Source organism: Pezoporus wallicus, unplaced genomic scaffold (assembly GCF_028554395.1).
Source record: "Pezoporus wallicus isolate ANWC-B61680 ecotype Strahan unplaced genomic scaffold, APGP_CSIRO_Pwel_v1 contig_8673, whole genome shotgun sequence".
NCBI classification, from domain to species: Eukaryota; Metazoa; Chordata; class Aves; order Psittaciformes; family Psittacidae; genus Pezoporus; species Pezoporus wallicus.
In genome coordinates, this window is record NW_026637196.1 from 1454065 (window position 1) to 1466203 (window position 12139).

The following is a 12139-nucleotide window of genomic DNA, read 5'->3' on the forward strand; positions in this document are numbered from 1 at the left end:
GCACTCTCCTAGTTCAGGGTGTGCAGCTGATTCATCCAGCTCAGGAACTTGCACTGTGCCCATATATGTGTTACCTGGATACCTCACTGTCCATGACCCATTCAGCCCTCCAGTTCCTTGTACAAGAGGTCAGTGCCTGCACCGCCCTTCACAGATGCACCATAGGGGCACGGAGCAGCCAACAGGACATCAGTGGCAAAGCAGGGAAATGAGCTTGTCTGTTCCCTGTTCCACACCAGCATCCAACCTACAGGGCTGATTTTGTTCCTACAGCTCAGTTTATAGATGGAGTCGTGTCCATACAAGTGTGACTGCAGCCACAACAGGGGCCCGCAGCCCAGGAACAGAGCATAGCCAGGGGTGTAATTTCAGAGGAAAGCTCTGTAAGAAACATAATCTGTGCTTTGAAGATGTTCACACTCTGCAGTGCGTCTCTTCAATTACCTCTCTGGGCATCGAATGCCATCATGTACTTGGAAGGCCAGAGTCTCCTTTCTAAACCAGAAAACAGTTTCAGACTAATTTGGGGTTTATTTTGTGTTTCATAGGAGCAAACATTTGAGCTGTATTACAAAGCCAGTTCAAACAACATTGCTACAAATTCTGCGTGATACAGACTACCTACGTGGATCTCAAGGCTGATATTAGACAGCATCGAAACCCACTCGAGCTCACTTTAAATTAGTTCACCAGTAGCTCACACTTGTTTGTGGCACACAAAGAGGGTGTCAGCACCTACCAAAGGCTGCAAACAGCCAGAGTAAAGATCCAGTCTCAAAGATGTCAACAGTTGTTATCAATACAGCAACCACCTCTAGACAAAGCTGGTACGCCCAGAGAAGAAACACACAGAGATAACAGTGGAGGGACTGATAGGCTTTTGCATTCCCTGTGCTTTCTGATGGTAACAGCTGACACATTTTCAAACACCAGACCTTATCACTATTTGTTATTTATTAATTTTCCCCAGTAACTCCCTTTTCAGATGATTACAAGCTCAGTTCACGTTTAACCAGCTTCTGCTGTGCTTGCTTTTCTCATAAAGGCCATTAGTTGCATTTTGTCAACTTCTGCTGTAAGCTTTGGCCTTCATTCTTAGCACTCCCCCTTACATAGCTGCAGCTGATTGTTGTGACTCTGACACTTGCTGCCTGCGCTGTCCAGGGCTCCTCTGTCTTTGCAGATGGCTTAGCACACTGAGCGACCCCATCACTCCTAATGCACGCACCATGCAAACGCAGCCACCTTTGGAGCAGGCCATGGCGACTGGAATAGAAATGGAAACACTACACAGTAGAGAGAGTTTTCAGCTGTAAACGCTTTCTAGTTGAAACAGCACCAGGTAAGAGTCCCTCTTGCTGTGAGAACTGCTATGGATGTTATCAAGGCTCTGAGTGAGTGCTTTGCTGTACAACACCCAGACCACACCACCTCCCACAGCACCCTCCCTGCTCCCCCTCTTTAAGACTGCTGATTCAGCACTGGACCAAAACGTTACCAATTACATCCGAAAAGCCACTTCTTCCTGCAAGTGCACTGTTAACTTCCTCATCAAATATTAAGCCATCTTATGACTATTAACACAGCCATGGCTCAAGGGAAATGAAACTGGAGGCAGTGAGAAGCCACCAACCCATGCTGCTCTGGGTGACTTTTGGGCAACCATGTAGAAGTTATTCTTTATCAGATAAGACTGGATGAAACAGTGCCACATGGAACAGTCACAGCTATGAAGTGCTGATGTACAGTCCTTCTGAAACTCAGAACTGGGCTAAAAGAGTTCTTTGCCCTCAAAGACCTGCTTGCCTGATACACAGAACCAGGCAGTGACTCTGCTTTGAGAAGTGGGTTGGACCACATGGTCCCCATGGATCCCTTTCAACATGAACCATCCCATCATTCTATGAATTATTTGGAGATGAAAACAACAATGGATTGAGGGGCTGGAAAGAAATGTGTGTGCATGAAAGGATCTTGTTTCCTAATGTGCCAAAATAAAACCAGAATAAGAACTGACAGCTCCTCTCCTTGAAGCTGCTCTCCTATTCTTACTCCTGCTCTGTAGCGATCTCACTGCAGTTAGCAGCAAAGGTTCAGAGCCAAGAAGCCTGTCACGAGCAATCTGCTCTCACCACTTCCACCTAGAGCATACTGGTGGGTCATCCCTGAAAGGAAACCAGCACTACTACTCCTCCTTACCTTCCACTATGAGCCACACTTGCTGTGATTCTTCCTTCTTCCCCCCGTTCTCAACCTGGCACCAGTACTTCCCAGAATCTGTCCGCTCGACGGATTTCAAGCTGAAAAAAGTCAAAAGCCAGATCGATATTTTACGTGGATAAAGCATGTTTTTGCCCCAAAGGACCCTTCAGTGTTTGGCAAACCAGATGCACGGGCAACACCTACTGAGACACAGCCAGCTCTGGAGAGGAGGGCAACAGCCAGCCAGCACAAACCACGCAGCAAGTGGGTAGAAGGAATCCTCAGCAGAGCAGACAGCCTTCCTCTGAAAGATCCTTGCAGAAACCCCATCATTTGTGTCTTCCGAGAATAGAAGGGGTTGGTCATCTGGATCCTGGACCATGACTCTAGCTAGCCTTCAAGAGCAGCAGCTTGACCTGCAGTGTCCGAGCTAGTGGGAAGCTCCAAATCACAAACCTCAGTGAGCCCAAAGCTTTGCCCCAGTGAGGTGACAGGGCTGGTGACAGCCTCATACAGGAACAGATGTGAAGGGGGCTCTTTTCTGACCCCTCAGCTGCACTTAGTGTTATTCTTACCCCAAGAGTGTCTCACACTCCTTGGGCCGCTTGGTTAATGATTTCAAGGGGTCATGCTGGCTTATTCCAGCACAGGACCTCACCCTATGAACATTTCTGTGTTGTCTCTTGCTCAGCAACAGTTCCCTGTCTGAGAAGATGCACCCAAGCAGGGGAAGGCAGCTGTGGGGGGCTTGCATTCAGGTCACAGACCTCCAGTTCAGGGGAGAAATTCTGCTCCTTGCTCCACTGCTGGAAATCTGCAGCATCCTCACTGCTGTTAGCAGCACAAAGCTACTGTGGTGAATAAGGGCAGAATGTGGTCCCAAAGCAACAAGGTCTCAGCTACCCAAGGCACCACTGTGCCTCTGAGTGCCTGTCAATGTACAGAAGTGGACTGCCCCCCATGGGATGTGCACCCATGTGCTTGCTGCCATGCAGGGATCCTCAGCAGATCTGATGCCCACCTTTCTAACGCTAGCAGTTCACCTTGAGGAAAGGGAAGAACATCTCAGGAAGGAAGAGAGAAAAGGGAGAGGGTTTGCCAAAATGCACAGAACGGACCCACTACAGCCTGTTTTTCAGAGCTGTGCCTTCAAATGGCATCAGCTGTCCCGCCCATCGAGCCCCATGTTCTGAAACACATCAATTGCAGCAAAGTCTTACACAGAAGGTGGTAGAAATGATCACTTTAGGAGAAGAAAGGAAAAAGGAGAAAGAGGTTCAGACACATCTGGATTTAGCACCCTAACTTAGCCCTGGTGCTGCAGAAAGTTTGCAGTGGAGGAAAACAAGAGATGAGAAAGGAGATCAGGTTGAGAGATTGCAGAGAGCAAAGAGAGCTAACGAATAGAACAGGAGGGCAGTAAATGGTGTCATTTCAAGAAAAACACACTATAATGCAATGATTTTCTTAGGCACAGATTTTTTCCTTATCAAAATGTTTCTTGCAGACAAGCTTTAGCACAGAGACCTTTAGTTGCTTGAATTGGAGACTGTGCAATGTCAATCCAAGAAACCTAATAGGAGATGAAGCTGGAGCTCAGGGAAGATTGATTCTCAATCACCAGTTTTGAGTCCTCATGGTGATGGCATGTTTGCTCATACAAGCTCTCTTTATGCATAGAAAAAGCCAGAGCAGAACCTTGGGTCTTGTTTAACTTGGTACTTCTGTAACTAGCTGACATCCCTCTTCTGCTGAAATGAAGGCACAGAGAGCTGCTTTGCAGAAGAGTTTTGTGCTGAGCAGGGCAGGACTGATACCATGTAGTGCAAATGCATTAGGAAAGTCTCTGCAAAACGACTCAGTGGTGGTTCAGGTAACAAACCCTTCTCCCCAAAGAAAGGAAAGGGATGTAATCCTGGGAGTCCATTTCAATTACCAACCCTTACCCTTTAGGCAGACTGAGAGCTCAAGAGAGAAAGAGAAGGGAATGAGTATGAAAGAGAAAACGTATCTATGTAAGTCAGACCTTAGTCTTCCTGCTGCACGGCAGAATAAGATGAACAAGGTAAGAACATCCTCTCACCTTGAAGTCACATCTCAAGCACCACAAGCATTAGCAAAGCACCTGTCACCACAGCAGTCAGGAAACCAATATGGATCTAGTGCATAAAATCTCAGCCCTCAAGTGGCTTCAGCTCTGCTCTCAGTTATGCCCTTGCCACGTGTTGAACTGCAGAGCGAAGGACCCTGCCCTGCCGAGGGCACTGCAGTTGCACAGCTATAGCTGACAGCAGAAAACTGTGCAATAGTTTCCACAGTATCCTTCCTTCCCTGCATCCGTTGTACCTGAGGAAGCCGATCCAGTGTTCTTCATCTACTGGAATGTACACCTGGTCTACGCTTTGCACCACTGCTCCGTCCTTGATCCACAACATCTCGGGATCTTCCGTTCCCTCGAGGCTGCAATTTAGTTTCACGGGTTGGCCCTGGGACACCTTTAATTTGATTGGAGATCCTGTAAATTTCATACCTAAAAGAAAAATACTACTCCGCCCCACCCCCAGAAGAAGGGGGGTTGGAGTACATCAAATTACTCTAGGTTGGTGGTCTGGAGTTACACACCCTACCAGCACACGCTGCAGAGGGGGTCTGTTAGTCTCGGCACTGCTATACTACGCCTGCTAAGCAATAGTCAAAAGCAAGCACTGAAAAGCAGAGGGTCAGTGTACACATGGGGCTTCCTTCAAGTTGCGTAACAGCAGGGTGAGCTTCTGCAGAGCGGAGCTGGACAGACACACTGGGAGCTTCGCTGTGCCTGTGATCCTGCAGCTCCAAGCGTGTTCACTCAGCACGGTACCACACCTCCCTCTTTTTCCCAGGCTGTAATTTCAACTACGGGGCTCCTGCGCTGCTAAGAAATCACCGTGCTTGCTCCATTGTATGCCTTTGCAAAGAGCCGGGATAGGAGAAAGACTCAATTACGTCTCGTTATTCAGCGTACGCTGCTCCCCTGCACTACAGACAGCCCTGCAATTTGCGAAACCCGTGAAAGCAAAGCCTGCTCCACAGCACGCCTCGCCAAGGAGCAGAACTGTTTACAGAACAGATATTTCTATCGCGTGATGTGGGTGTGCGCTCCAATGAGCCTCCCTGACCCTTCAGCCCAGCCAAAGGGCCGCGTTGTACCCAGAGCTACAGAGCCGAGACCCCAGAGCAGCAGGGCCAGAGTCGGTAGAGCTGCTCGGGTTGATGTTGACACAGAAGCGATCAGGATTTGACCTCGAGCACTGCTGCATGTGTGGGTGGATGGGGAGTGTTTCCCTCAAGCAGAAGTGAATATATGAAACACATTACCATGAGAAAACACGGAAGCCAGCTATGTAAGCACGTTTAAGAAAGAAAGGCATATAAAGGAGGAACGAGAGGATCAAAGGAGACCATGGGAAAGCAGGAAGGTGGGAAGCGGGAAATGAATGTAAAGCCAGTTTTGTTAGGGAGAGTGGCCATTTCCTATGCGGTGGCACAGGACTGACAGACCAGAACAGGTCTGGCCAAATTCAATATTATGCCCTGGAAGTGGCTTCCACATCCTTCAGAAAAAAAAAGAAACAACTCCATCACTCTTGCCCGGGAACGTATCACAGCCCATGACAACTTCACCCAGTTCACTGCCTGGTCAGCTTCTCACTGATGCCTCACTAAGCCTACAGAGCCCAGCAGAAAAACACCAGTTGTGAAATGCAGAGCGCTGCTAAAGCAAGCAGCCCTGTTGCTCCTGCTCTGCTACAGCATTACCAGTGATCAAATACCGAGATTTCTCCTGTGCCACTTCCCTCCCTGCCCAAACACCACCCTCGCACAGCCACGAGGCGCCTCCTCACCGGGCAGAGGGACACAGAGCACGGGTGTAACTGCTGGGAGAAGGGACACCAGCACTGTGGGACCAGCTCTGCCACTGGCAGCTGGTACCCGGGAACAGCACTGCGCTCTGTAACTCCTGGTGGAGTACCACTGCTCCGGGAGCAATCCCAGAACACAGGCAGAAGGCCCCTACTCCTTTCCTTAATGAGATCCCCAATCTATTAACAGCTGATTTCCCCAAGTTGAGTCCTTTGCCTCTCTATCTGCTGTTATTAATTGAACAAAATTCACAGAGAGCACTGTTAAACTGGTAAGATGATCATTTCAGTTTAGTTGGTACAGCTTGTTTGCTGGGTTAAGGATTTAATCACTTTGGGCGAGGATGATCTAACCTCGCATTACTTAACTCATTGGTAGCACGAATGACAGGTCCCAGTGCGTGCCAGAAAGCACCCTCCCTTCCACCACTCACAGTACTGGAATAAAACATGAAAGCTTCACAGCTCTGTCTGTGTTAAAGCAAACAGATGGTGCCAGGCTGATGAGCACATGCACAACCTGACAGCCACTTTCATTGCAGGTGCCCTCGTGGAAGAGCAAACTACTCAGCTCCCCTCAGACTGCCCTGTTGAAAGAGTTAGCCACATGTTCAACATAGAAGTGTTGTTAGAGACCCTCTATGCTTCTCGGTTCCCTTACAAATTAATGATGTCGGAAATTAACATAGAGTACAAGTGTTCAGCCCGAGTTGTAATTCTCCACATCACCAAAATATAATCCCTCTACGATATAAGATCAACTGAAATGAAGAAAATACAGATCAGGGATTTTTAGTAAATTCACCACGTTTTGACAATAATCCAGTTCTAGCTGCAGCATCTCTTCCTGCAGGTATCAGCAAGAAGCACATAGAATGCCAATATGGATTTTAATTTCCACCTATTCCTCCTTCTACTCTCCCACTCACGATTTCTCATCTGATAACATTCTTGCCAGTGCAACAAGCTCAAGCAAATAGGCTCCTCCAAGCCTACCTGTAGGACTTCAAATGTATAGATAGGAAATAATTGCATGAAATTTCTTATCAAGCAGTTGTTAGACAGCACTGACAGCGAGCAAACATACCGGTTGTCAAATACGTGATGTATCTGTTTAGTTTTTAAACTTGCCACCTCTGAGTATTGATTCCTCAGAAGTACGCGTTTAGTGAAGTTATGCTGGGAGCGGAGAGTGAGAGGAAGATGCTCTCAAGCACAGCAAGGGAAAGGCTTTTCGCTTCCTCAGGACCCTGACCTGGGGATGCAGCCCGCACCGCCGTCTCCCCCGCTCGGTGCCACCGCAGGCTCCCCGCGGAGCCGCAGCTCCCGGTGCAGCGGCGGGAGGCTCCCGCACGCTGCCTCTCCCTGCCCACTCGGGGGTGAAACTTCGGAAAGGGAGTTCAGGAGGGAAAAGCCAACAAAAGCCACTCAGGAATGCGCTAGCGCCCGGCTTCCCCCGGCGACGGTCCGCGCTGGGCACATACCAGAGTAATGCCTCCGCAAACAACCAGGAGGATTACTCGGGCTGCGACTCACTCCTCCGTACTTGCAGGCGGCACAGCCCGAGCTCCCCACCGGGCACCGCCGGCTCCCCAGCAGCCCCTGGACCTGCACATGCAGCAGAGCCCCCAGAGCCCGGCGGGGCCAAACGGGACGGGACGGGCGCGACCCCCACCTGTGGCTGCCCGAGGGTCCGCAGCCGCCACCTCGGGCGGACCCCGCACCCCGGCGCTGCTCCAGGCAGCCCTGTCCGGAGAGCGGTGCCCGGTCCTCCGGCGCTGTGCTCTCCTTCAGCGGGCTGCCGGCACCAGCAGAGGCGGCGCGGCGGGGGCTGCCCACGGGGGAACCCCTCCGGGGACTGGGAGCGGTCTCCCCGCACGGCCCCGCAGCTCGTCCCGCCGCGCCCAGGGGTCTCTGCCCCGCCGCCCTTCCCCGCTGCCCCCGGTCCTCTGCCGCCGGCGGGCCGTCAGCTCCGCTCACCTGCCACGGTGGCGACGTCCCGGAGCGCCGCAGCCCACAGTCCCAGCAAGAGCAGCCGCGGGATCGCCATGCTCCGCTTCAGCTCCATCGCTCCCGCACCACCATCCTCCCCACAGCTCCCGGCGCGCCGCGGGGGGCTCCCACCGCCCGCGCAGGCGGCGGCGGCGACAGCGGCTCAGGCAGCCCCGCACCGCCTCCCGCCGACGGGCTCCCCGAGGAGGCTGCGGGGACTCAAACTTCTGGCTGCAGCTCCGGCCGGGGCGAGCGCGGGAGGCCCCTCCGGGTCGATCGGTCCGGTCGCTGTGTCCGGTCCGGTCGTCGCCGCCGCCGCCGGTCGGTCTCCCCCTGCCGGCGCGCAGCCGCTCGGCGGCTCCCCCGCACGGTTCCGCCCGCCCGCCCGCCGCTCCTCAGCCGCCGCCGCCGCCGCCTCCTCCAGGAAATGGCGCTCTCGGGCGGTCACGGGGCGCTGTGCTCCCCCTCTGACATCACATCATGAATATGCATCAGCCGGGCGCCCGCCGCCCCCGGACCGGCGAATCACCGGGACCGGCCCCGCTCCGCACCCGCGGGACCGGACCGCGCCACGCCGCGGTTGGACTCCTCTGGAGGGCGAGCGAGAGGGGCTCTGCAGGCGGCTCCCCCCACACCCCCGGGGGCTGCCCCACCGGGCGGCCTGGTTTGCAGAGCGCCGGGAGCGGGTGACCCACATCCGCGGGAGCTGCCGGGGCACCGGGAACCAGGTCGCTTATTGGCCTCTCTACACGTGGAAGCAGGAGGCCAGCCTGGCCCCTATGGAGCCCCCGCGCACCCTCCAGCCTCCCAGCGGAGGAGGGTTTGAGGCCGTCACCACCGGGGCTCTGCTCGCCTAAATCCAGGATTTAAACCTGGGATGAGCAGCACCTCCCCTCGATGGCAGCAGCCCCAGCCCCATCTTCCCTGGCCGGCCCTTTCTAGCCCCACGCTCCCGTCACTCGGGGCTGCCGGCCACCCGATCCCGGTGCCTGACCTGTGGAAGAGCAGCGGCAACGTGAGGAGAGCCGCCCGTGCTCTTCATGCTTGGCCTTGCCCTCTTTTCTGCTAGTGGAAAAGTAGGGAGAGCTCTGAGGAAGGAGACCTCTGCTGCCACAGTTACAAGCACGGCGTGGAAAAAGTCACCGGCAGTTCTTAAAGAGATCTGTCGCTGCCTTTACGTAGGAGTTAACGGTGAGAATCTGGGTTGAAAAGCACCGTAAGAAACAATATCATTAGAACACGAGGCAGCTCTGCCACAGCCATCAGCATGCAACGCTCTGGAAACCTGGCTAAACAGAGGAGCACAGGGAAACTGCGTTATCCTAGTAGGGGGATGGAGAAACTGAGGCATGACAAGCTCATGTAATTCCCTCCCAAGCTCTGATCTCCTCCTCCCTCTCCTATTTGCATTTCTGATAGGGATTCCTAGGGGACTGGAGCCATGCCATGAACATTTCATTACTGGAATGGAGATGTCAATCCCACTCCAGCGCCTCCGGCCGCAGTGAGGTGGCCGTGAGGGGATACACTGGGAAGCCATCCACCTAAAAGCTTGCGGGAAGCCTCGGTGCTCTTGGGGACAGGAAATCGTGACATACCTCTTGCCAGGATCACGATGGCTCCTGGGCTGAGAGGTTCTGTGCTGGTTCTTTGCTAAAAGCCTCACGTACACTTGCTATCACTGCTCCCTCTCCCCCGTGTATCCATATATACCCATCGACACTTACTCATGGCGATAGCGCCTTCCACAAAGTAGCTACTTCTGCAGATTTTAGGTTTTTCATGAGAAAAACAAAGAATTCCCATTAGAATAATGCTGTGTTTCTATGGCATTTTCCTTCTAAGCATTTCTCCCGGCCTTACAATTACAGAGGCTTACACCACCACCTTGGCCCTGTGGGCTCAGGGAACGCTCCAGTGTACAAGCAGGAATGAGGAGGCACAGGCGAGCACTGCCACTCAGCCAAACCCATCGGGGGAGGCAGCAGCTGAGAGAGGCTTGACTGGCTCCATGCTGCATGCCTGGAGCATGCTTCTACCATAACCAAATCTACCTTCACCCAAATGTCATAGGTGATACTCCCAAAGGCTTTGGGAAGGGGAAGGGAGCGTTTATCTGCAAAGAGGAGTACCTGATAGAAAGTTGTAGCACAGCACAGGCCAGGCTCCAGGCTAGTGTGAGAAAGCAAAGCTTTGCTGGAAGGAGGAGACCAAAGGGAATTTTCCTCAGCAGGGGATCTGGCTTCGGCTCTTCTGAAAAGGGCTTTGTGTTAACAGTGATAGGCAGGAAAAGCCATATGAAAATTGGACTGGAATCCTGCACGCACTGCCAGTTGGAGTGCAAACTGCTGTGGGAAAACTTACGGAGGAGTGCAATGGTACCGTGCGGAAACCAAAGGAACCGGAGAATCTGAAATGCTTTTAGGTACTGAACAAAAATAAGCTCTTCTCACCTCTTGGGCCACTGAATTAAGCAACGTGGCTTTGTTCTACAGGCCATAACACTGGTGGCAGTGCTCGCTGCTCACATGCACAGGACACAGCACAGTGGATTATAAATAAGCCAGTGCCTTCCTGGCTTATGTCCTTTCCTTACTTCTGTTGCGATACTGTGTTGTCACATCTCACTGGACTTGCTGGCTGCATACACATGTTCTAGAAAATGCCTGAAGAGGAGCACAACAATCAAGAGATAAATTCCCAGTGCTGGGAGACTTCTGAAGGAGAAAGAAAAAGGAAGAAAGGAAGAGAGGGAGAGAAGCGGGAGAGAAGGCAGGAGAGAGAAATATTTGCTGGGCATCCTCACCTTCCTGTGCTGTTCAGCTTCTTCGAATTATGAGACCAAATGGGATAAGGATGGGTTATCCCTGTGAGAAAGCACCCCAAACCACCTATCTCCATGAGAAGCCCTGGAAGTTCACCAACAGCTGCTGGCACATGGCCTACTCCATTGTCAAAGCAGTCAGTCTGCAGTTGGATACAAAATGCCTGTGTTTTGAGCAAGGTGTTTTCCATAGAGCTGCCTGGTTTGCACTTGGATTTGAGAACCTGCCTGCCCCCTACTCTGGATGTGAAGAGCAGCATTATCCCCTCCATCGCTAGTAGACAGATCCCTCATCCTGCATCAGGAAGCTGTGGCAATGGGAAGAGTGACAATGAAGTGGCATTCAAGGGCCACAGGAGTAGCGCTGCTCTATGGTGTAGCAGACCGAGGATGGCTGCTCAGGTGTTTCCTGAGTGGGTGATTTGCTGAAGGCAGCATATTCAGCCCCAGGCCAGAACAAGAGCTGCTCCCAGCCTTTCAGTCACCACTGGAGGCTACGGCAAGTGACAGCAAAGAGCTCTGTGTGTGTGAGGGCTCTTGCAGCTTAGGGATGACTTCTCAAATAAATGCCCCAAAGTTGGGCCAGAACACAGGGAGTGAGGAAGCAGAAACCCTCTGTGCTTTCCAAACCCTGCCAACGACACAGCTTGAGAGCTGCTGGATATTACATTGGCTTTTGAGGACACTCTAAATGTTAAACTCCATTCTCTGCCCAGCCCATCATAATAATGGGATTGCCAGAGCTCGTTCACGTCAGAATATAATACTGTTTAACGTGACCACTTCTGAGGGCCCAAATATAGCTCTCCATTCTGAAATACATATGGGACCAAAGTGGCCATGCCAAGACCTTGGATGTGGTATTTAAAGCCACAGGTGGCTGCTACAGCTCACAAGAAGACTGAAGCTCACCCTGGCTGTGTCTGGTCTAAGCTTGCCATAACTGAGTTATGCTGTTCATTTGGGAAATATCATAGCTGCAGCTGAACTCTGCTCTCTTTTAATTTATACCAAATCTCCTTTCTTGTTTTCCTCCCTACCACCTCCTTCAGTAAGAAACCGTGTTGAAATATTCCAGCCTCTCTGTTTCGTGAAGTTTCATCCTCCTCCAGCTCTTACATCTTCCATATGTGCTGGTTTTAACTTTCTGTGTGAGTGAAGATGAGGACAGGGAGCCATATTAAAGGATTGCATTTACTTTGTCTTTGGAATGCAAGTAAAT

General features: G+C 52.1%; 1 protein-coding gene across 4 annotated transcripts in view; it reads right to left on the reverse strand.

The window, feature by feature from the left end:
- The window catches only part of TYRO3 (TYRO3 protein tyrosine kinase), a 47763-nt gene that overhangs the window by 33350 nt on the left and 2274 nt on the right, over positions 1–12139 (reverse strand). The window contains exons 1-3 of one of the 4 annotated variants that reach the window (XM_057403968.1): positions 8082–8459; positions 4549–4732; positions 2200–2300 (exon numbers count right to left, since the gene is read on the reverse strand). In XM_057403968.1, the coding sequence (XP_057259951.1) occupies positions 2200–2300; positions 4549–4732; positions 8082–8169 (373 nt within the window). In that variant the 5' untranslated portion in view covers positions 8170–8459. Of the gene's footprint in view, positions 1–2199; positions 2301–4548; positions 4733–8081; positions 8460–12139 lie in introns of those variants that run through there. The other 3 variants (XM_057403970.1, XM_057403969.1, XM_057403971.1) reach the window with 3 other exon arrangements.